This window comes from Pristis pectinata, chromosome 7 (assembly GCF_009764475.1).
Source record: "Pristis pectinata isolate sPriPec2 chromosome 7, sPriPec2.1.pri, whole genome shotgun sequence".
NCBI lineage: Eukaryota > Metazoa > Chordata > Chondrichthyes > Rhinopristiformes > Pristidae > Pristis > Pristis pectinata.
Genome location: NC_067411.1, coordinates 25,852,963 through 25,878,640, shown reverse-complemented (window position 1 = coordinate 25,878,640; position 25,678 = coordinate 25,852,963). Strand labels below are relative to the sequence as shown.

Genomic DNA, 25,678 nt, shown 5'->3' with positions numbered 1-25,678 from the left:
AATGGTGAAGAGGTGGGTTTCAAGGAGTGCCTTAAAAGGAGAAATGAGAGCCAGAGAGGTTTTGTGCAAAGGTTTGAAGTTCAGGGACTTAGCAGCTGAAGACCTGGCCTCAATGATGGAGTGATTAAAACTAAGAATGTAAAAGTCCAGATTTGGAGGGGTGCAGGTATCCTGGAAGGTTATGGGATTGGGGACTGAGACAGGGAGGAGGAAGACCATAGAAAGATTGAAAACTTTGAAGGATTTTACACTCTGAGTATTTTAAAATTCAATGTATTGCTTAACCAGGAACTAGTGTACGTCAGCAAGCACAGGGGTAATGAATGAACAAAAACTAATGAGAGTAAGGATATGTTTGCAAGGTCCAAAACTCAATCTAGAACTGAATTTGACACTATGATTGAAAATAGTCTGGTTCAGTTTCAGACATGTCTTTTGTTTTGGTTTAGAATGCTAATTTATCTGCATAGCCGAGTAGAAGACCTGTATTTTGTAACCACTACATAAGTACGCACGTGCAGTTTTTGTTGATGTTATAAACAGCTGACTGAGGTTTCAAAGTCCCAGAGTAGATACGAAGAAATACCAAAGGTCCACGCTGTTTATCATGAACAACTTTAAAGGCAAGAGCACATAGATCACTCCCATAAGAACGTCTGAAAATAAAATAAGATGGATATTAATATAAGAAAATCTTTAAAAAATTAACAATTTTGTTTTCATTGCATTAAAGTGTATTTTAGAAATTAATTCATAAAATAAGTGAAAATGATTCACCAGACAAAGCAAAATAATGCACTTGCTGGAAGTATGAAATTTTCAGCAACACAAGACAATATCTGTAGATGGAAACATTAACTGTTTCAGTTCAATGGCCTTTCATCAGAACCATCAAGCAACTCATTTTTGAATTAAGTAGATTTGTTCAACTAATCACTTTTCACAAACATAAGGACATTATGTTGCAACATGTTGCATTCAACAATAAGAGCTGATAATCAAATCACATTTTTGCCCCAAACTGTCAGATCCTGCTTGTGGGTTATGGGTCCACCGGCAAAACTTACAATATGCCAGGGATGTAAACAGGGACCAACAATTTCCACGTAAAAAGCACCCTTAACTAAGTAAAATGTTCCCAGTGCACTTCACAGAACAGTGAATAACATTTAACAAAGTAGTTATTGGAAAGCCAACCAAAAGCTTTGATTGTTTGGTTAAGGAGCACCTTAATGGAGGAAGGTATGGTAGGAGTCACTTTGGGACTATCTGTTGAATGGTTCAAAGTGAACTCCAGATTACTAACACTTCTGATTTTATTTAAATGTAACTAAGACTTGGTGAGGAACAGTTTACAAAATACAATTGAGAATTGTGCATTCCATTACTTTTCTTTGGATAGAAAGATGCAGAACCCATGATGTCTCCACAAATATTTACCTACATCTGCCTTGCATCCTTGCTGGCCCTTATTAACTGAGAATGACTTAAATCCAGATGGCTATAGCTAAGAAACTAGAATTGCAAGGATCTATCCATTCATAAGTACCAATAAATCTTGATGTCATGAGAGTCCCTTACCTACTTTTTAAATGTAGCACAAACTATTTCTGGCTTATTTTTCATTTCTATGTTAATGCCACAACACTTGAGGATATCAAAAGTTCTAACTGTAAATATGATCTGTGGTCTGGGTGAAGGGAAGTTTATGGCAGCTGACTGAATAAGTTCAACCTCTATGACAAAGACGTCCATGAGTTCCTCACAGTTGCTGCTGTATGTGATGCTGGGAGAGACAAAGTGGGGAGAGTTGGTATTTTCTAGATGATTTGCAGAAAAGAAATTGTGTTTATCTTTGTGTTTCATGATAATTCTGGAAAACTGTGCTGATTTGACATATGAATTGGAATTCAGAAAGCTTCAGCGGCGAATGGCTAAACAAATTGGCTACTATATACATCCAAATCCGCATCCCCTGGACTTATGGGTCAAAGGCGAATGCACAGTGGAATGAAAAATCAGGTGAGAAAAGATAACAGCTACAATAAGGACTCAAAGGTTGAGGTAAGGGTGCAGTTGAGCAGATTACTGTCTGGAGAAATGTAGTGAATGAAAGGCCAAAGATTGGACAGGTGGGATTTTGAAAGTGCTGTTGAAAGGACATTGGGAGAGTATCTTGCAGGGAAAATACATAAGAAGATGTTAAAAAGATATCTGGTACTTTTTTCCCAGGGTTGAAATGTTTAATACTAGAGGGCATTCATTTAATATGAGAGGAGGTAAATTCAAAGTAGATGTGCATGGCAAGTTTTTTTTTACACAGAGAGTGGTGGGTGACTGGAATGCGCTGCCAGGGGTGGTAGTGCAGGCAAATACAATAGCGATGTTTAAGAGGTTCTTAGATAGGCATATGAATGTGCAGAGAATAGAGGGATATGGACCTTGTGTAGGCAGAAGGGATTAGTTTAGTTAGGCATTTAATTACTGGTTCAACATTGTGGGCCAAAGGGCTTGTTCCTTTGCTGTACTGTTCTAAGTTCTACGAATGGTTAGAAGCTGAAAAGGCCATGTGGATAGAGAGCAAAGAAAGGAAAGTGACAACGTCTGGCTCATTCCCCCACCCCCCCTCCAATTTTCTTGACTTCTCCACTGTCTCTCCACTGTGAGCTTTATCAGACATCTATCTGGATCAGCCCCCAAGTTCTCATTGGAAAAAAGCAAAATGACTGTCTCCCCTCCCCCCCTCCACATAAACACTTCCCTTATTATTGATGTGCAGGTTAAACCAGAATATACTCAACCTAGCCATTCCACAGGACAACTAAGATTCTGAACTCATATCCTATCCATCACAAAGTCTGTCTACGTTCAACTCCCTAGCATTGCCCACGTCTGCCCCCAGCTTAGCCCAAGTACTGTTGAATCCTCATCCATGCATTTTGTCACATCCAGGCTTGACTATTCCATTACTCCCCTGGTTGGTTTCTAATCCTGCACCTTCCAATAACTTCTGCTCATCCAAAGCTCTGACCATACTCTAACCCACAGCAAGTCCTGTGCTTGCTGACTTGCACTGGCACCCAGTCCATCATTGCCTTAAATTTAAAATTCTTATTTTTCTGCTCAATTGCCATCACATCTTCACCCATCCTTATTTCTGTAGTTAGCTCCGATCTTAAGATTTCAAGAATTCTCTAATTCTACGGGCAGCAGAGTGACATGGCTAGTAGAACTGCTGGCTCACATTTCCAGCAAGTACCTTCCCATTATCCCTCTCCAATCACCCCAGCAATGGTGAATGTACCTTCACCAAGTCCTATGATTTACAGAAGACCAAAAAACAAGTGCAGGTGCTGGAAAGATAAAACAAAAAATGCTGAAACACTCAGCAGTTCTGATGAAGGGTTTTTGACCTAAAGCATTAAATCTTTTTCTCTTTCACAGATGCTGCCTGGCCCAATGATTTATAATTCCACCCCCCACCTAATCCACTCTGCATGCATTCCCTTCAAGAGGCTCTTTGAAATATAACTTTTGAACCAAGCATTTAGCAACCCCAATACTCGCATCCCTCCTTTGATTTGGTATTAATTTTAGTTTGATAATACTAGTGTGAAGATAAGTGCTTGTATTCTTAAAGCCCAAATACTCACATAAAGTCATGCTGGCATTCATTTGGGGCTGGCAGATACATTGTGATGGCATCCATTAACAGCTGCACGCCCTTATTTTTTAGTGCACTTCCACACAAAATTGGTACTGCTGTTTGTGCTAACGTGACCCGGCGGATTGCTGCATTTAACTAAATTCAAAATATCCAAGGTCAGTTCTTTCCCTCACATCATGGTATTTTACTTTTAGTTTACCCATCAGAATATTGCAATTTCAAGATAATTGCACAACATATAAATAAGCAAAATATTTAATCTGTTAACAGCTTTCTGATTTCTTAAAATATATAACAACCAAATTTCTTTGATTCAAACTTCTAAGTGTAACCGATCAATCCTACATCTCCAAGTGAAATTCCCTCAGTACATTGATGTTTATTAATAGGAGTGATCTCAATCAGATCTTATTGGCCTCAAATTATTAATACTCAGGTGGCTTATGTTTACTTCAGTGCTGTATGGTGAGGGTGCTGCATTTTTGAATGACGAGCTTTATAATGTGAAATCAAAGGTCAGTTGTCTGTTCACTTAGGCATTATCAGGGTAATCCAAAAGAGACAAAAAATTTTTCTGGTTTAGCAAGGGATATCCACATCATGAGAGAAAATGAAAAAATGCAACATCGATTCACTGATCGTGTGACACTTTGCAGCATCCGTAGGATGTGAAAGGCACATCTTTCTTTGACCCTTATGGGGAAGGGATGGCAAGGTTTCATTTTGGCATGACGTTGTTGATAGAATAAAGCACAAAAGGACCACAGCCTCACAAATCTAAACCGATGAGATTTCACCCTTCATTTGCTCTCTAATCTATAGAGCAACCCAAGTAATGGGTAATGCTAGAAAAAATCTGAAAAAAGGGTTAAGAAACTCACATTTTCAGCTGAAACAGCATCCAGGTTCTCACTTAATCCTTCCAGAACCAATTCAGCAAATTCATCATCCAGATCTGCTACCTGTAGAGAAATTAGCACCATTACACCCATGTCAAATTAATGCACAACATTGCACAAAGACTTAATTTTCTGGAACTTTTATATCTTCAAAGTAAAAATAAGAACAATCTTATTGAAACAAATGAAATCTATCTGGTTACCCTCCAAGAAGCAACAAGGATGTTTACCATGGTATAAAGAAGTAACTATTTTGCTGCACCTGAATTATTAATATTGTAGAAACAAATATGTGTTATTTTTCTTAGTGTGTAGAAAAGATAAATTGTCAGATTGACTAGATGTTAAATTTACTATGCTGCCTAAGAGTATAATGCAAATTATAAAGTTCTTTAGCAGCCGGCCCAACTTATCCTTTGTTCCCTTCACCGTCAGGTCTGACTAGCTGAAGTGCTGGGAATATGGTTTGGAGGAGCTGGGGCATACACCAACACCTCCAAGTCACACTTGTAAATAGATTGTTATTCTTTCATCAGCACTGGGTCTAAATCCTGGCACTCTCTACCCCACAGCATTATAGCAGTAACTTCACAGGAAGGACTGCAGCAGTTTCAAGAAGGTGGCTCACCATCACCTTCTTAAGGGTATTTGGGGATGGGCAATAAATGCTGGCCTTGCCAGTGAAGTCCAGACCTTGAAACATGTATAGAGTCATACAGCACGGAAGCAGGCCCTTCGGCCCAATCGGTCCATGCCAGCCCAGATTCCCATCTCAGCCGGTCCCATATGCTCGCGTTTGGCACATATCCCTCCAAACCTTTCCTCTCCATGTTCCTGTCCGAGTGTCTTTTAAACGTTGTTACTGTACCTGCCTCACCCACTTCCTCTGGCAGCTCGTTCCACGTACGGACCACCCTCTGGGTGAAGGAGTTGCCCCTCGGGTCCCTATTAAATCTCTTTCCCCTCTCACCTTAAACCTGTGCCCTCTAGTTCTTGATTCCCCAACGCCAGGGGAAAAGACTGTGCGCATTCACCGTCTATGCCCCTCGTGGTTATAAACACCTCTATAAGGTCACCCCTCATGCTCCAAGGAATAAAGTCCTAGCCTATCCAACTTCTCCCTATGACTCAGTCCCTCAAGTCCTGTCTTAAATCCTGCCTCAAGGGGGCAACATCCATTGTCAAAGGTCCCTCACCATCCGGGCCGTGCAATCTTCTCGCAGCTCCCGTCGGGCAGGAGGTACAGAAGCCTGAAGTCCCCACACCACCAGGTTCAGGAACAGCGACTTCCCTTCAACCATTCGGTTCTTGAACCGACCGGCACATCCCTGATCACTGCCTCAGTACAGCAACACTGGGACCGCTCTGCACTGCAGTGGACTTTGTTTTTTTTGGTTCTAATTGTGTTCTTTCTTGTAATAATTTGTAGAGTTTATGTTTTTCTTGCGAATGCTGCTTATCTGATGCTCTGTGCCTGCGATGCTGCTGCAAGTAAGTTTTTCATTGCACCCGTGCACACAGGAACTTGTGCACAGAACATAGTACAGCACAATACAGGCCCTCCGGCCCACAATGTTGTGCCGACCTCTAAACCTCACTTAAGACCATCTAACTCCTTCCTCCCACGTATCCCCCCATTTTAAACTCCTCCATATGCTCATCTAGCAATCCCCCAAATTTGACCAATGTACCTGCCTCCTCCACCACCACCCCAGGCAGCACATTCCACGCCCCAACCACTCTCTGGGCAAAAAACCTTCCTCTGACATCTCCCTTGAACCTCCCACCCACCACCCCAAAGCCATGCCCTCCCGTATTGAGCACTGGCACCCCGGGAAAATTAATATTAAATAATGTCAATATACACATACAGTTAATTATATATGGTGTAGGTTATTAAGTGCTTTAAATATTTACTTTAAAACTTTACTTGTTCTATGAGGCTATATCTTGCATCTCTAGCTTCCTTTAATAGTTCATGGCCATCTGCTGGCGTCAAAGGATCTCGGCTGAAGACCGTGCCGTCATCATCATCAGTGGAGTTTGGGCACCAAAGAACTTTTTCATTTGTGACTATGTCAACTACCCCCTTAAATGTCTTCCCTGTTCCAATGGGCAGCTGGAATTAAAGACAAAATAAATATTGCAAGAAAGCATCACAAAATACGGCAGGATAATCAGTGACAAATCAGATTCTCCATATTGCTTAAAACTAATTGGCAGCAAAGTACTTGAATGGGTGCTAAGTAGAAACCACATAAGTAAGATTTTGCTTGGTATGTACTCAATATATAGAACTGACTGGACATGGCAAATTTTTAAAAATCTGGAACACTAGAGCAGAAACAAGCAAGAAAACTCACCAGATTTTCAAATCACAACAGGAGAAAAATTAACCATTACCCTTTACTCGTTGTCCAATTTCTTGGTATTGCTCTGGTAATCTAACATCCTCTCGTATATTCTCTCATGAAAATTACCTGTGACTTTACTGATGCTGTTGGATTTAAGCAGCATAATGTTCTTTTTGATTCATTCCTTTACCCCAATGATAATATCAAGATAGTGTATGTGTGTAAAAAAATAAAGCATATAAGAGTCTTAGTTACAGCAGCGATTATTTAGTGGTAAAAGAGTAAAACACTAGAATTAAATCCCCACACACCATTCATCAGTTTTACCATTATCAAACAACTCCAGTGCATGCTCAAAAATATTTTGGAATACATCTAAAGGGAAAATACAGAAAGAAAAACAAAAACAAAAAATAAAAGAGTTGCATTTTATATACTGTTAAAAATGGAAATTTCTGGTAAAATGAAGATGCTACCTTTTTAAATAAACTGTTAAATAGAAAATAATATTGTGGAATCTGTTACAGAATTTAAAAATATTACTGCTGGAGCTTCAACTAAAGTAGGTTAGCCACAGATTACTCCAGAATTTAGTATTTCCTATTTGAATAGGAGATACTATTCAATCAAACTGCAGTCATATTTACAGACTGATTAACTCTGAGAGACAGTGGAGTAACTCAGCTTCTCAAGTGAGCCCCCTGGTGACTGCACACCAGGTTGTATCAGAACCAATCATTTGCAGCATTATCCATCCACCTTCCTCCACAAAGCTGGTGAACTTGTGAATGTGTGAAATTCTAACATAAGTTTAAGTTAAAACTTACCTGTAGCAAAAGTGGTTTAACTTTCAACTTCTCTTTAATGCTTTCAATTGAGTAGGAAAAACTGCAAGTCAAAAGAACCTGTATAATTATCCGTTCTATCAAAACCAGATCAAACCACATACAAACATGGCAGGGTATGTTCAGTTAAGACTCCCTAAATATTCTTTGGAATATTACCCAGACCAAAGGCATTCACTAAGAATGAGAACAAAATGAAAGGCTTCTCATGGTAAATATGTCTGACATCTGAAACAAAAGCCAAAGATGCTGGAAGCAATAAGATCCCTATCTCTCCATGTGGAGAAAGTAGAAAAGCTAATATTTCAAGTGTGAGTGCTATCAGAACAAACTGATTTTTGACAGCCCAAATTAAATAATTACTAGCTTACTTTCCTAATCTATTTACTAACTTCAAAGCGATTGCACAAGATTTCATTGTGAAACAGAAGAGCTCGGTTTCTTTCCATTACAGCATAGATTAAGATGGGAACCTCAAAGGGAATTAAGATAGTAGTAAAACAAAAAGAGTTAGAAAAAAAGGTTAAGTTTGACAAAGATCTTGCCACAGGCAAGGCCTCAGAGGACTGGAGAGTGGCCAGTGTTGTTCCTTTGTTTAAGGGGGCCAATAGTGATTATCCAGGAAATTATAGTCCACTGAGCCTCACATCAGTGGTAGTGAGGCCATCGAAGAGGATTCTTAGGGACAGGATTTACTCACATTTGGAAAAGCATCAGTTCAACTCGGGACAGTCAGTCTGGTTTTGTGCATAGCAGGTCTCGTCTTACAAACTTGAGTGAGATTTCTGAGGAGGTGATGAAAATGATTGATAAGATTAGGGAAGTTTTGGACATTAGTAAGGCATGGTAGGCTGATCCTAAAGATTACAATGCATGGGACCCATGGTGACTTGGTAGATTGGATTCAAAATTGGCTTGGCTATGAAAGACAGAGGGTAGTGGTGGAAGGATTTTTTTCTGACTAGAGGTCTGTGACCAGTGGTGTTCCACAGGGATCAGTGTTGGGACCTCTATGGAGGAAAATGTAGCAAGTTTGCAGTCAACACAAAAATTGAAGGGTAGATGAGGTTAGAGCAGTAGATATTGTCTATATAGACTTTTAGCAAGGCCTTCGACAAGTTCCCTCATGGCAGGCTAGTCTGGAAGGTTAGATCACATGGGATCCATTGCGAGATAGCGGATTGAATTCATAATTAGCTCAGCGGTAGGAAACAGAGGGTGACGGTCAAGGGTTGTTTCTCAGACTCAAGGTGTGTGTCTAGTGGTGTGCCACATTGGTCGATGCTGGGACCTTTGTTGCTTGTAACTTATATAAATGATTTGTATGTGAATATATCTCAAATAACTGTATCTCAAATAATGATGAGTTGGGGTACAGGAAGGAGATAGAGAGCTTAGTGACATAGTGTCATGACAACAACCTTTCCCTCAATGTCAACAAAACGAAACAGCTGGTCATTGACTTCAGGAGAGGGGGCGGTGTACATGCACCTGTCTACATCAACGGTGCTGAGGTCAAGAGGGTTGAGAGCTCCAAGTTCCTAGGAGTGAACATCACCAATATCCTGTCCTGGTCAAATCACATGGACGCCACGGCCAAGAAAGCTCACCAGCACCTCTACTTCCTCAGGAGGCTAAAGAAATTTGGTATGTCCACTTTGACACTCATCAACTTTTATCGATGCACCATAGAAAGCATCCTATCTGGATGCATCACAGATTGGAATGGCAACTGCTCTGCCCAGGACCGCAAGAAACTGCAGAGAGTCGTGGACACAGCCCAGCGCGTCACGGAAACCAGCCTCCCCTCCATGGACTCTGTCTTTACCTCTCACTGCCTTGGTGAAGCAGTCAGCATAATCAAAGACCCCACCCACCTGGGTCATTCTCTCCTCTCCCACCAGGCAGAAGATACAGGAGCCTGAGGGCACATACCACCAGGCTCAAGGACAGCTTCTATCCCACTGTGATAAGATTATTGAATGGTTCCCTTATATGATGAGATGGACTCTTGACCTCACAATCTACCTTGTTGTGACTTTGCACCTTATTGTCTACCTGCACTTCCTATGTAGCTGTGACACTTTGCTCTATACTGTTATTGATTTTACCTGTACTACATCAATGCACTCTGTATTAACTCAAGGTAACTGCACTGTGTAATGAATTAACCTGTACGGTCAGTATGCAAGACAAGTTTTTCCACTGTACCTTGGTACAAGTGACAATGATAAACCAAGACCAATACAAGGAGTAGTTAGTAAGTTTGCAGATGATACTAAAATATGTGGTATTGTAGTGTAATAGGTTATGCAAAAGTAAAGGGAGATTTTGATCAGCTAGGTATGTGGGCTGGCAAATGACTTTCAATCCAGATAAATGTGAGGTATTGCACTTTGGGAAATCAAACCAGGGTAGGACTTATACAGTGAATGATAGGGCCCTGCGGAGTGTTATGGAACAGAGGGACTGAGGATTGTAAGTGCAGAGTTCACTGAAAGCAGTGTCACAGGTATATAGGTTGGTGAAGGTGGTGTTTGGCATGCTGGCCTTCATCGTCAGGGCATTGAGTATAGGAGTTGGGAAGTTACGTTACAGTTATATAAGATGTTGGTGAGGCCGCACATGGAGTATTCTGTACAGTTTTGATCGCCTTGTGATAGGAAAGATGTTATTAAATAGAAAGATTGCAGAAAAGATTTACCAGGAACTGCCTGGATATGGTGGCATAAGTTACAAAGAGAGGTTGCGTAGACTAGGACTTTATTCCCTGGAATGTAGGAGATTGAGGGGTGACCTGATAGAGGCATAGAAGATCATGAGGGGCATAGACAGGGTGATGGCACATAGCCTTTTACCCTGGGGAAGGGGTGCTAAAACCAGAAGGGTATAGGTTTAAGATCAGAGGCGAGAGATTTAAAAGGGACATTAGAGGCAACTTCTTCACGCAAAGGGTGATGCGTATTTGGAATGAGCTGTCAGAAATAAGTGGTTGAGGCAGGCACATTAGCAACATTTAAAAGCCATCTAGATAAGTACATGGATAGGAGGGGTTTAGAGGGCTATGGGCCAAATGTTGCAGATAGGACTAGCTCACTGGGCAATGCAGTTGGCATGGACGAGTTGGGCCACAGGGCCTGTTTCCATGCTGTATGACTCTATGACTCTAATTGAGGGCTATGGAGAACTGGCAGAGAAGAGGAGATGAGGGCTGGGGCAGATCAGCCATGATTATATTGAATGACTGGCAGGATTGAGGGGTCGAGTGGTCTACTCCTGCTCCAATTTTCTTATGTTCTTATGTTCTAAATGTGACAAATGACGCCAGAGTGGCTGCTTATCTGAAATTGTTCCTCTACTTTCCTCAGTTCTTTGCTAGTTTTAATATGTATCCACTTAGGTACTTCTTACGCATCTTATGCTTTAAGAGTAGACTGTGTTAGAGATTATTCTGGAGTTATGCAATTATATGGATGAAAAACACAACGATGCTGGAGGAACTCAGCAGGCCAGGCAGCATCTGTGGAGAAAAGCAGGCGGTCAACGTTTCAGGTCAGGACCCTTCTTCAGGACTGAAGACAGGAAAAGGGGAACCCCAATATATTGTAGGGAAAAGCAGAACAGTGATAGGTGAACAAAAGAGGGGAGGCGGGGGGTGGGCACAGGGTGGTGATAGGTAGACGTAGGTAAGAGATAGTAATAGGCAGGTGCGGGGGAGGAGGGGAGAGCAGATCCACTGGGGGATGGGTAAAAGGTAAGAAGAGAGTAGAAAAAAAGAAGCATGGTGGGGGGGGGGGGGGGGGGGGGGAATTACCTAAAGTGGGAGAATTCAGTATTCATGCCGTTAGGCTGGAAGGTTCCAAGACGGAAAATGATGTGCTGTTCCTCCAGTTTGCGCTTGGAATTCTCCTGGCAGTGGAGGAGGCCGAGGATATATGGATAGCAGGTATTAATTAAAATGAGAACCAGTCTTCAGGAAATACACATTTACAATTTAACTTCCATTGACACTTTAAGGCCACCGAAACCAATGTCAGGTGTGGCACATTCTGATTCTGTACCATTGTAACTACGCAGGAGAAGACAATAGATGAATGTTCATGTTACTTGGTGCTTGCTGAAACCTTCATGATGAGATCAGGATTAGATCAGATCATTATTAACACATTGTTAAAGGCACAACTCTGCCACTTAATACACAGTTCATGACATGACTGTTTTGTCACTTAATATTCTGGCTATTTGTATATTCAGGGAGGCATCCCTCAACACTGTAACAAAAGAGGTATATTTTGGGTGTCTGGAGTTTACGGTCAGAAGCTCTCAGACCAGCACCAGTGTTTGAATATTCAAAGGGATTCTGCCAGTTGGGATGGGCTGCCATTGTAAATATGCAATTCTGCAAAGGTTACCTACCTACATTCAAAATGATAATGTTATAGCCAGTGAAATTGTAGTTAATCGTTTATTGTTGTCTATATGTTTAAAAAATATAAAACATCACTGTACTGTTGATTGTGGGGAAAGAAGAAATAGATTCTCCAGTAGGCCTGTTTGTGATGAATAAAGACCTTTTATATTAACCAGCTAGTCTCTGAGTAACTTAGTTCAGTCACAATTGGCTGTGGCACACTGCTGCAACAAATTGTAGACAATTTTATTATCCTGTATGTCATAAAGCTATCTGGAAGTGTTAGATGTCAAGCTGAAACCCAAAATAGGAAGGGTCTTGACCCAAAACATTGACCATGCTTTGCCTCCACAGATGCTGCTTGACCCACTGAGTTCTTCCAGCAGTTTATCTTTCACTTCAGATTCCAGCATCAGCAGTCTCTTATGTCTCCTAAGATAGTATTCTTATTACACCCCCCCCCACCCCCCCAAGAAATGAGGTCGATTGTGAAAATAAACACAAAAAGAGAGGATTCTATGCCCATGAAAGAGAATAATTTGCAGGGCTACAGGGAAAGAGTGGGGGAATGAGATTGATAGGACTGATCTTCGAGGAGCTGGCAGACTCAATGGGCCAAATGGCTGCACTTTGTGCCATGATTACACATTAACTTCCTACTGTGGATGCTCAAATGTTACCTGGCTCTAGGTTTATCCATCTTGTTTAAGAAACATATACGAGGAACATGATGTTTGTCTGCCTGTCGCCATACTGTCAGGGTTTGTGCCTGAAACATAAACAGCACCATTATGTGAAGGAAAAGAACAAGTGTTCATGCCAATACATTTAATGAACAAGTCACCTGTAAGATAAGATATCTTTATTAGTCACATGTACATCGAAACACACAGTGAAATGCATCTTTTGCGTAGAGTGTTCTGGGGGCAGCCCGCAAGTGTCGCCATGCTTCTGGCGCCAACATAGTATGCCCACAACTTCCTAACCCATATGCCTTTGGAAAGTGGGAGGAAACCGGAGCACCCAGAGGAAACCCACACAGACACGGGGAGAACGTACAAACTCCTTACAGACAGCAGTCTGTAAGATTTGATACATGTTTGGTATCTATTTCTTTTCTGATACACAGTAGAAATGGTCCTCTTGGCTGCAACTGAGCAAGTACCACTTTCACTTAATTTCGTTTTAAGCCCTTCATAAATACAAAATGTAGAGACTAAGATACTGCATTGTGGTGAAGTTGTCAGCCGGTTTTAATATCTGCAGTATTCAAATAATCAAACACACAAACTTTACAATTCAATAACACAGTATTTTGTACTTTCTATTTTAATAGCTAACCCTAGCAAATAAAAAAAAGTGATTTTCCACAGCATGCTTTCATTGGCCAAATAGAAGTTTGATCTAATGGCCATAACATGACATGGTGAGCAAAGGTGAAATTAAATTTGGGGAGACAATTGATAAAGGATATATGTTAGCTCTTTTAAATACTGACACAAGGACAAAAGACAGGAATGAGCTTGGCTGAGAAGAACAGAAAGTAAAATCAGAAAAGATGAAGATAAAGAACTGGAAGTTTTAAAGAACATTGATGGAAATGCTTGTAGTTCAACTAGTGGTCATGGGCATTGTACTGGTTTGAAGTGAAGATAGGTTAAAGGGCTGAAAAGAGAGTAAGAATAAATAAGCCAGTTCCTGATTGGGAAACTGTTACTAGCGAGATTGCAAGGAAAAATTAGCAATCCATTTTAATAATTGAAATAAAATGACAGAGCATATACTCAAATTTGGCAAGGATAAAATGCTAGATAGGAAAGTAAGCTGTGTGGAGAACAGAGTCTACAAAGGGACAATGGCCTAAAATTTGGTGAATTTAAAAGTTATTCCATGGTGCACCAAACGGCACTGCATTTGTGTGCCAACCCCTACAAACTCTGATGACATTTGCTCCTTAAGGAAATATCACTCACCTCTACACCAGCTGAAGCATCAAATACTGCCACTGCTCCATCAAGAACACGTAAAGAACGTTCAACTTCAATTGTAAAATCCACATGACCTGACAAAGTAAAAGATCCACTAAACTTTCACTAAAGTTTACTTTAGCTACCTAGAGCACAATTTACTGAAGAAAGTAGCTTATTGAAAAGGGAATTCAAAAGGGAAATACCTCTCACAATTATAGATGTTATAATGTTTTTTCTAAGGATCAGTTAAATCCAGGAGACACTCTCCCCTCACCCTGCCTCCCCTCGGAAAAACAGGGATAGAGTTCCTTTGGTCCTTGCCTTTCACCACACCAGCCTTCATATCCAACACATCATTTTTCTTTCTTATCAGATTCCATAATCTGTAGCCCGTTGTTGCCTCCACCAATCACCTCCCAGCCTCTGTCACTTTCTCCACACTTCCCTCCCCCACCTGACTCCATCTGCCAGTTAACCCTTCCTCTCCTGGATCCACCTATCATTTGCCAGCTCTTGGCCACCCCTTCCCCTCACCTCTTTATGCTGGTGATCTCCCTTGTACTCTTTCAGTCCAGATGAAGGGTCTCAACCTGAAACACTGACTATCAATTTCCCTCTACAGATGCTGCCTTACCCACTGAGTTCCTCCATCAGCTCATTTTTTGCTCTACATTTTAATCATCTTCAGATCTAACAATTGTAGTAGCTAGCATGTCATATAACTGTGAATCTTACATTTATATTGCAATAACCTGTAATGAAAAAATATGCTAAGTATTCACAATGAGGTTGTTTTTAAACAATGGTTACTGTTGAAGTGCGTCCTTCAGGGACACATTGATTTTAAAATGAAATCAATCTCAACATGTTAATATTGTTATTTCCTTGACAAAAGTAAAGTTATACTTTTGCCACTTCCTTTCCCAAAATAAAATCCCAAGAAATCTTTCCCTTGATGGTAATGCCTATTTAAAACCACCTTAGACAAAGCTGCAGTTCTAGTTTAGAAGCATCTTTGTCTTCAGGACTTGACTGCATAAATGCCTAGAACTAAATTATCACTTTTCTCCAATGCCTTCTCAGAACAAAAACAGGTCATAAGCATCTTCTTATGGAAAGTGAATTAAATAGAGGTAAGCTAATTAAAAAAGATTATTTCACAAAATTCTCCAAAGCACACCAGTATGGGCAAATTTTGATGCCAGCAAATTTCATTGTTTCTTTCAATCTACCAGTTGATGGAACAAAAAAGAAATAGCATAAACAATCATGTTTTCCAATGGAAGATCGGCAAACCACTCATAAATTTCTATCACTGATAAATTATCCGTCAATATAGATCTGTACTAAGGTTTATCAGAAGTGCTGATGTAAATAGTTTGTGGCTGAAGGCTGCAGTCCATTTAATTGTGTTTTAAACAGAAAAAAAAGAAAATAATTAGAAATGCTTCTTGCATCTTTTTGTCCACAGCACGATTGATTATATGATTGTATTTGGATTTTATGCTTACTGCTATGCTTCCAAACAGGAAGAGATTGGATACAATGAATTTGAACACTCAGATAAAAATTCTGCTTGAATCAAGTAGGTAATGTTTAGACCCAAAGTTATTCCAAAAGCACCAACCCAATACAGTTAGCCATTTGAAAATATTCTGAATGACAATTTAGCAATGTTTTGGAAAAGTAATGCCCATTTACTTATATAAATAGTTTCCAAATCACCTCCTTTTAAATGGAGCTAATGACTCAGTCAAATGATGTTGAGTGTCCCCAGATGCTTTGCTTACCTGGTGTATCTATCAAATTGATCCGATGGGTTTTCCAGTCAAAGGTGACAGCAGCTGATTGGATGGTAATCCCACGCTCACGCTCCTGTGTCAGGAAATCGGTCACTGTGTCCCCGTCATCAACATCTGGTAAAGAAATAAAAGATTCTATGCTGCCACAAAGCTAATTGGGCAAATATTAACTACTCCAAAGTTAATAGAAGAGAAGATGTACATAAATATTACCAAACAGCAAGTTGGACAAAAAAACTATGATTTTTTTTCTAATCTCCAAATGAGAGATTCAAATCCAACGTATTTAATGCTACCTCTGTCATGATCAACTACTTTAACACAGACTGAGCACCAGATCAGAGAGTCCCATCGTCTGTTTACTTCATGTAAGCATTAGATAGTTTGACTGTGTTGAGGTCCCTTACGGCTGAAAATTATCACCAAATGTATTCGGGGATAAAAGATGTGGTAGCATATTTTCCTGTGTTTGCACTACCAGTTTCGTCAGTTCTTCATTAGCACAAAAGAAACAAAACATTACAGCAGGGGAACACAGAGGACAGATGAAACACAGGAACAATTCAGAACAATAAACAGATCAAAATTACTGCTCTTAATATTTTTTGATAGTTCCTGTGTTTACATTGAAGTGTAGAATTAGGGAAGATAGCCACAATGAGAGATAGGGATAAGTCCATACAAATAGGAACCAACGTTATGACAAAAACAAAACCCACATTGTAATCAACATCATGCTAAAAGATAATCAAAATAATTAGCAATTATCAAAGTAATCAGGAAAATATATTGCGCGTGAGAAACAAAGGACTGCAGATGCTAGAATCTAGATGAAAAACGGGTCAGGACCCGAAATGTTGACCGCCTGCTTTATTCCACGGATGTTGCCTGGCCTGCTGCGTTCCTCCAGCATCATTGTGCTTTTCACCTTCAATATATTGTGCATATTCAATAGGATAATTAAACATGGGCAATTAGTTGCTGCAACTAATACTAGCTTTAGTATTACTTTTAGCAAGAGCTAACTATTCTATTCAGCCAGATTTATGCAATCCAACCAGTCTATGATCTATTAGAACCATAAACGTTACCATGGTGAAAGCAATCAGCTCATTCTGTTTCTGCCATCTCTTCCTAAATTGTCCCCTTCCTCTTTCCCTCCAGCCCTGGAAACTTTCCTCAATCAAGTATTTATCCGATCCTGCTTTGAAAGCTTTTACGGAATTTTCTTCGTCCACCCTTTTAAATAGTATGTTGCAGATCCTAAGCTGCATTATTTTGTTTTCCCACATGCCACTTCCAGCTCCTTTAAGCATGACCTGAATATTGTGTCTATTAAATATTTTTAGGTGATTTTTTTTTAGAAAAAAAGTACCCAAAGCAATAAACAGAACCAACTATCAACTAAATAAATGACTAGGCTGTGTGAATAAATCACTGATACACAAAAAAAATATAAGGAAAGGCATAAATTTTCAGGTTCAATGTTTTTGGTAATGTAGGGCACAATGCACAACTTATCTGCAATATATTTCTCAATATTAGATTTTGTTACCAACTGAAACAGTGTGACAAGTCTTTGTCAAGAGAGCATATCCTCACCCCCAAGTGTCCTGGTGTATCCTGCATAATAAAGTATCCTCTCTGTGGTTGTGGTTTTTCCTGCATCGATATGTGCCATGATTCCAATGTTCCTTATTCTGTTAATGTTTATCAAAAAGGAAAAAATTATACTCTTTTTCAAAACTCATTCCTATGTATCATAGATGAAGATAACTTCTACTAAACAGTCTTTGTCAGTATAGCAAAAATTCTGTTTTAATTTTCCTGTAAATCTGAATGGTAGAAAATCTGCAAGCTAGTCACCATAAGTGTGAACAAAATTGCAATATAAGATAACAATACCAACAAGTTTACTCAGCTACAACAGCAATATCTAAATAAATTTTAGCAGTTCCAATCTGGAGAACTGAGAAGGCAAAGCAACCAATCCAACAGACAGACAGGCAAGGATAAAACAGCTATTTTTTTCATGGTGAAAACAGCAGCATTGCTAATTGAATTTCACTGCACACATCTTTGTATCATTTCATGATTTTTTGTGATTCATTCCATTGTTTAAGGGAGAATGAGTGTCTATAAATAAATTGCTAAAGACCTGTTCTAAAAACAGTTTCTTCTCTGTAAGATCTTCTGTCAATTTTAGAGACATTTATTTTAATTGTTATATATTTACTGTGGAATGAATTCATACTTACTTAGAGATGTCTGGATTAATAATGGTGCGCAATGACTTAATGTCCCCTGCAAAGTAGTGGAAACCAAAATTTATTTCTCTGAATTAATATGATCAATGCTCAATGTTAAACACATCTTAAGAAACAGAAGTCCTAGAGCTATACAGCATGATACTAGGCCTTTCAGCCCAACTCGTACATGTCGACCAAGTTGCCTAACTGAGCTTGTCCCATTTGCCTGCTTTTGGCCTATATCCCTCTAAACCTTTCATAGCCACGTAACTGTCCAAATGCCTTTTAAATCTCATAGTTGTACTCACCTCTACCACCTCCTCTGGCAGCATATATATATATATATATATATATATATATATATCAGTATACCTACCAACTTCTGTGTGAAAAAATGCCCCTCAGGTCTCTTTTAAATCTTTCAACTCTCAATTTGACTCTATATCCTCTAGTTTAGGAGTCCCCTACCCTGGGGAAAAGACTTTGGCTATTCACCTTATCTATGCTCCTCATGATTTTATAAACTTCTAAAAGGTCAACCCTCAGCCTCCTAGTAATAAAGCCCTAGCCTATCCAGCCTCTCCTTATATCCCAAGCCCTCCAGAACCAGTAACATATTTTTAAATCTTTTGTGCACCCTTTCCAGTTTAATGACATCCTTCCTGTAGTAGGGCAACTGGAACTGTACACAGTACTCCAAACGCGGCCTTACCAATGTCTTGTACAGCTGTAACATGACGTCCCAACTCCTGTGCTCAATATTCTGACCAACAAAGGCGAGCATGCCAAAAGCCTTCTTCACTACCCTGTCTACCTGTGTCGCCACTTTCAAGAAACTATGTACCTGAACCCCTAAGTCTGTTCTACAACACTCCTCAGGGCCCTACCATTTACTGTACAAGTCTTGCCCTGGTTTGTCTTGCCAAAATACAACACCTGACATTTATCTGAATTAAATTCCATCTGCCATTCCTCAGTTGACTGGCTCAGTTGATGATGATACAGTTGTAATCTTAGATAACCTCAGATAACATTGTTTACTGCATTAAAGCTTTAAATATTCTTGACAAGTATTGCAAAGTTCAGTTTAACTGATCAACCTTTTAGGAAGAACGAGCATTGGACATCTTCCTATGCTTTAAATTAAATGCAAAGTGGTAGAATTATCCAAGAAAATACATCACAGACATTATAAATAATGTAATTTTCAGAATTGAATTTTAGTACCATACTTTCTCTTATTTATTTCACATTGTGCTATAAAATTCTACTTCATTTATGTAACAGATATATATATGTAAATGGACAAATATCCTATTTTTGATGCAACCAAAACTATTTCTTACGGAGGGTCAACATCAATTGAAAGTGGATGCCAGGATGTAAGTATGAGGCCAACACAGCCTTAACGTAAATATGATTGGTTGAGACTTTGGAAGGACAAAATGACCAAATTGTTGGCCTTCCAGTAAAATGAGATGTCTGGAAATGGATGCTGCTGCTTGGCACATTCCAGCCTACAGGAATAGATACTAACGGATGCACTGAAGCTTGGTGCAGCCAATGCAAAGGCTTTGTGGGTAAGGACTGCAATCCAAGATCTTACCACACTAGACACTGAAGGACTGAGTCCTTTGTAACTGCTCTCAAACACTTGAAGGGTGTATTGTGGCCATGTGAGCGACATTGATGCTTTGTACGGAGAATGAATTAACATGATGACACTAGGAATGTAAAGAAGCCAAGTACTGTTTTGTATCTCATATATTTTTTATGAATAAAGTTTATTTTGAAATAAAAAAATTAAGAAGCTGATGGACAATTGTCATCCAATTTATCTTTAACTCAAATTAGAACAAAATTTGTGCCTTTTTTGTTTTATGGTAACTGTGCATAAACTTACCTGGGAGAGTGCTATACTTCCTGTTGAAAATACCTTTTATATTTCTTCTGCTGCTATGTGCAACCTTGAACCACCAGCATGGAAGACACTGAAAGTACAGAATCAATCAGAGAATGCATTTATTTTTAATGCATGTTATAACACAATAGTGATCACTGGACCATTCTCTTACACTGCACCATTTTCAACTGAATAAGATTTGTAAATATTACGATACAAACATTAAATTCTAACACAAGAATTGCAAGGTTTCAAAGGATGAGAAAAGGACAATAAAAAAATCAACATAGATATGAAATTTCAGTTGAAGAGCTACCATTATAGAAACCTGACAAGCTGAATAGATTCTTTTCTTTAGTACAATTACATATAATTCTAGGCTGTCGTACACATTGTTAGAAAAGGTTTTATATCAATTTAAAATGGTAACTTTTACCGAACGACATCCTCTGGAACGAATCCCAAATAACGACAATTCCATTACAAACCACCTCATTCTCCTTGTTACTGGTAAATATCTTCATGTATGAGATACCTAGATAAAGCACAGAATACTCATTAACTAATGTATATTCTACAGTGACTTCCATCATTAGAACATTGAATTCTGTGCTGGAGAATCAGGTGAAGAACAAATAACTTTTGCAAAGAAACCACCTTTCAACTTGACTACCATAAAATTTATTAATATTTATTTTTATACTTTCTGGCTTTCTTACCATTTCTTTTGAATGTCAAAGAAAGTGCCGGTACCTACTTCTTCTGATAGAGCAACTCAAATGTTACCTCAAAAAAGTGGCAATCTTCTCAAACTACTCACAGCCCTATTCCATGCAATTACCCACAAATACCTCGTATCAAATTTGGCAAATGTGATTTTGCACTCATTCTATCTTTCTATTTGTGCTCGATTTCTCAGGACTGAGGATGATTTAGCTCCACTGCAGCTCTGGAAGATTTGAGATGTCAGGATCTGCACGTACAACATTAGAAAGTAAATGATTTTATACTCCTTTCTCTGCATGTTTGATCCCCATGTATGCCCATGGAAATTCAAACTGCTCAGCATCTTCCCTGATGCTTTTCAGCCATCTTGAGTATTCTTGGCTCAAGAACTTCCATGGATCAAAGGTGGGAATGTTTTTCTTCAAGGAGGCTTCGAGAATTTGCCATGAAGGACCTAAGTAGAGTACTTGTTTCATTCTGGATTAGGTCACCATTTATTTAAATCAAAGATGACACCTCTCTACCTCTATGCCAGCTAGATACATTTGTATCTTAGCTTTACTATAACAGATGTTTTCCCCCCATTTATGGTTAGAATTGGACTAAAATTCTGCTGTAGTGAAAAACAGTACATTGAGGCACCTGGGGCAAATTGTAAAATATCAAACCGGACCTCCAATCATTATTGCATTCCTGCTCCTTCCCTTCTACTTATATTTAACTCCTCCCTCAATGTTTAAAAGACAAGCACAGATGCTGCTCGACCCACTGGGCTCCTCCAGCAGATTGTTTGTTGTAACCATGAAACCACTGGATTGTAGGATGTTATTAGACTGGAATAGGTGAAAAAAAAATTGCAAGGATGTTAACAGGATTGGAGGGTTTAGGTTATAAGAAGAGACTGGATAGGTTGTGGCTTTTTTTTCCTAGATCATAAGAGGCTGAGGGGTGACCCTATCAAGGTTTATAAAACCATGAGGACCATGGATAAAGTGAATAGCCACAGTCTTTTCCCCAGGGTAGGGGAGTCCAAAACTAGAGGGCATAGGTTTAATGGAAGAGGGGAAAGATTTGAAAGGGACCTGAGGGGCATCTTTTTCACATAGAGGGTAGTGCGTGCATGGAACGAGCTGCCATAGGATGTGGTAGTTGCAGTACAATTACGACATTTAAAAAACAGTTGGACAGGCACATGAGTAGGAAAGGTTTAGAGGGATATGGGCCAAATGCAGGCAAATGAGACCAGTTCAGTTAGGCAACTTGGTAAGCATACATGATTTGGGTCAAAGGGCCTGTTTCTGTGCTGTATAGCTCTATGGCTCTATGGAGTTTTCATGCTTTTCCATTAATTTTGCTGTTCCTTTGGTACAGATTACATGAAACCCCAAAATGAAGATGTCACCTACTAATCCTGATGCGACCAATGCAATAGAATTAGGAGGTTACTTCATCATTTTGATTACAGGGGTCATGTATTTAACAAACCCCAGGAGAAATTGTCCTTGAAATCCTTATAAATGCTTGCATCACATTCTTTCTAATTAAAATTCTGTAAGCCTCACTATGTCGCTATCAGTATCACTCTGCTCTGGACCACCTGGACAGCCGAACACGCATGTCAGGCTGTTGTTCATTGACTAACAGCTCAGCGTTCAACCCTATCACCCTCTCAAAACCTATCATCAAGCTCCAAGACCTGGGCCTCTGTACCTCCCTCTGCAAATTGGATCTTCGACTTTCTCACTGGGAGACCACAATCATTGCGGATTAGAAACATCATCTCCTCTCACTGACCATCAACACAGGTGGACTTCAGGACTGCCTACTTAGCTCTCTCACTGACCATCAACACAGGTGGACTTCAGGACTGCCTACTTAGCTCTCTCACTGACCATCAACACAGGTGGACTTCAGGACTGCCTACTTAGCTCTACTCTCTCTATACCTATGACTATGTGGCTCAGCATAGGTCCAAAGCCACTTACAAATTCACCAATGACACCACTGTTAATGGAAGAATCACAGATGGCAACGAGGCAACATGCAGGAGTGAGACAGGTCAGCTAGTTAAGGTGGTGGTCGTAACAGCAGCCTTGAGCTCAATGTCAGCAAAACCAAGGAATTGATTGTGGACTTTAGGAAGAGGAAGTCAGGCGAACATGCACCAGTCCTCTCTGAAGGGTCTGCGACGGAAAAGGTGAACAACTTCAAGTTCCTGGTTATCAACATCTCGGAAGACCTATCCTGGGCCCAGCACATAGATGCAACTATGAAGAAGGCGCAACAGCGTCTCTACTTTCTCAGATGTTTGAGGAGATTCGGAATGTCATCAAGGACTCTGACAAAACTCTACAGATATACAGTGGAAAGCATTCTGACTGTTGCATCACAGCCTGGTATGAGAACTACAATGCACAGGAATGCAAGAAGCTACAGAGAGTGGTGGACTCAGCTAGTTCCATCACAGGTACAGCTCTCCCCACTGTCAAGGGCATCTACAAGAGGCGATGTCTCAGAAAGACAACATCCATCATCAGGGCCCTCCACCATCTGGGCCATGCCTTCTTCTCAGCCAGGAAGTACAGGAGCCTGAAAGCCCACACCTCAAGGTTCAACAACAGCTTCTTCCCCACTGCAATCAGGTTCTTGACTGACCTGAAAAACCCTAACACTACCTTGGTCTATATTTCTTTTTCTCTCTCTCAACTTGCACAAATGTCATTATGTTTATTTTATTGTGTAAGTTATGTATAATTGATGTTAATTTAAATTTATATTAACTTATATTTGTTGTGTTTATAATGACTGTGCTACTACTGCAAAAAGCTAATTTTCATGGCATTTATACCCTGTGAATGTATGCCTACAATAAACCTTTTAAGTTGGACTTGATGTTTTTGAATCGATCAAGACACACTAGAAATTAGTGGAATCTGTGCTACAACTCCCTGACCTTTAGCATAGCCATAGATAAGGATAGGAGCGGATGATACAGGAAAGTATTTAATTGGGGGAGGGCTAACTTCGATGGTATTAGGCAAGAACTTGGGAGCATAAATTGGGAACAGATGTTCTCAGGGAAATGCACAGCAGAAACGTGGAGATTGTTTAGGGACCACTTGCATCAAGTTCTGGATAGATTTGTTGCACTGAGACAGGGAAAGGATGGTACGGGTGAAGGAACATGGCTGACAAGAGAGGTGGAACATTTAGTCAAGAAGGAGGAGGAAACATACAAGGTTTAGCAAGCAAAAATCGGGCAGGGCTCTTGAGAATTAAGATAGCCAGGAAGGAGCTTAATAAAGGACTTAGGAGAGCTAGAAGGGGACACGAGGCCTTGGCAAGTAGTATTAAGGAAAACCCCAAGGCGTTCTACACATATGTGAAGAACAGGAGGATGACTAGAGTGAGGGTAGGACTGATCAGGGATAAAGGGGAAACATGTGCATGGAGGCAGAGGAGGTAGGAGAGGTCCTTAATGAATATTTTGCATCAGTGTTCACCAGGGAGAGGGATTTTGATGAATGTGAGGTGAGCGTAGAACAGGCTAATGTGCAGGAGCATGTTGAGGTTAAGAAAGAGGTTGTGTTGGAGCTGAAAAAACATTAGAATAGATAAGTCCCAGTGCCGGATGGTATATACCCCAGGTTACTACAGGAAGCAAGGGAAGAGATTGCTGGGGTGTTGACAATAATCTTTGCGTCCTCCCTGGCCACAGACATAGTATCAGAGGATTGGAGGATGGCAGATGTTATTCCCTTGTTCATGAAAGTTAATAGGGATAATCCTCAGAATTATAGAGCACTGAGTCTTAAATCAGTGGTGGTCATTCTTCGGGACAGGATTTATGGGCATTTGGAGAAGCATAGTCTTATTAGGGATAGTTAGCAAGGCTTTGTGAGGGGCAGGTTGTACCTCACAAGCCTAATTGAGTTTGTCAAGGAGATGACAAGACAAATTGATGAAAGTAAAGTGGTGGATGTGATGCATGTGATTTTAGTAAGGCATTTGACAAGGTTCCCCATGTTAGGCTCAGCCAGAAAGTCATGAGATCCATGGAAACTTGGCAGCATGGATTCGGAATTGGCTTGCCCACAGAAGGCAGAGGCTGGTAGTAGATGGAGTGTATTCTGTCTGGAGGTCAGTGACTAATGGTGTTCCGCAGGGATCTGTTCTGGGACCCCTGTTCTTTGTGATTTTTATAAATGACTTGGATGAGGAAGTGGAGGGATGGATTAGTAAGTCTGCAGATGACATGAAGGTTGGCGATGTTGTGGATAGTGTAGAAGGTTGTCATAGGTTACAACGGGATATAGACAGGATCCAGAGCTAGGCGGAGAAGTGGCAAATGGAGTTCAATCCAGAAAGTGTGAAGTAATACACTTTGGAAGATCAAACTTGAAGGCGGAGTACAAAGTTAAATGGCGGATTCTTAGCAGTGTGGAGGAACAGAGGATCTTGGGGTCCAAGTCCATAGATCCCTCAAAGTTGGCCGTGCAAGTTGATAGGGTGGCTTAAGGCGGCATATGGTGTGCTGGTCTTCATTAGTTGAGGGATTGGGTTCAAGAGCCACAAATAATATTGCAGCTTTACAAAACTCTGGTTAGAACCATACTTGAGTATTGTGTTCAGTTCTGGTCACCTCATTATAGAAAGGATGTGGAAGCTTTAGAGATGGTGCAGAGAGTTTACCAGGATGCTGCCTGGATTAGACAGCAGTCTTATGAGAAAAGGTTGAGCGAGCTACGGCTTTTCTCTTTGGATCGAAGGAGGATGAGAGGTGACTTGATAGAGCTATGTAAGATTATGAGAGGCATAGACAGAGTGGACAGCCAGCACCTATTTCCTAGGA

At 40.1% G+C, this 25,678-nt stretch overlaps 1 protein-coding gene across 1 annotated transcript in view; it reads right to left on the bottom strand.

Moving 5' to 3' along the window:
- The window catches only part of gfm2 (GTP dependent ribosome recycling factor mitochondrial 2), a 44,003-nt gene that overhangs the window by 15,559 nt on the left and 2,766 nt on the right, over positions 1–25,678 (bottom strand). The window contains exons 2-13 of the mRNA XM_052019328.1: positions 20,537–20,635; positions 20,101–20,188; positions 18,207–18,252; positions 17,551–17,648; positions 15,937–16,062; positions 14,150–14,238; positions 12,857–12,945; positions 7,748–7,808; positions 6,497–6,685; positions 4,549–4,629; positions 3,654–3,802; positions 516–656 (exon numbers count right to left, since the gene is read on the bottom strand). Of these exons, the coding sequence (XP_051875288.1) occupies positions 516–656; positions 3,654–3,802; positions 4,549–4,629; positions 6,497–6,685; positions 7,748–7,808; positions 12,857–12,945; positions 14,150–14,238; positions 15,937–16,062; positions 17,551–17,648; positions 18,207–18,252; positions 20,101–20,188; positions 20,537–20,596 (1,217 nt within the window). The 5' untranslated portion in view covers positions 20,597–20,635. The remainder of the gene's footprint in view (positions 1–515; positions 657–3,653; positions 3,803–4,548; positions 4,630–6,496; positions 6,686–7,747; positions 7,809–12,856; positions 12,946–14,149; positions 14,239–15,936; positions 16,063–17,550; positions 17,649–18,206; positions 18,253–20,100; positions 20,189–20,536; positions 20,636–25,678) is intronic.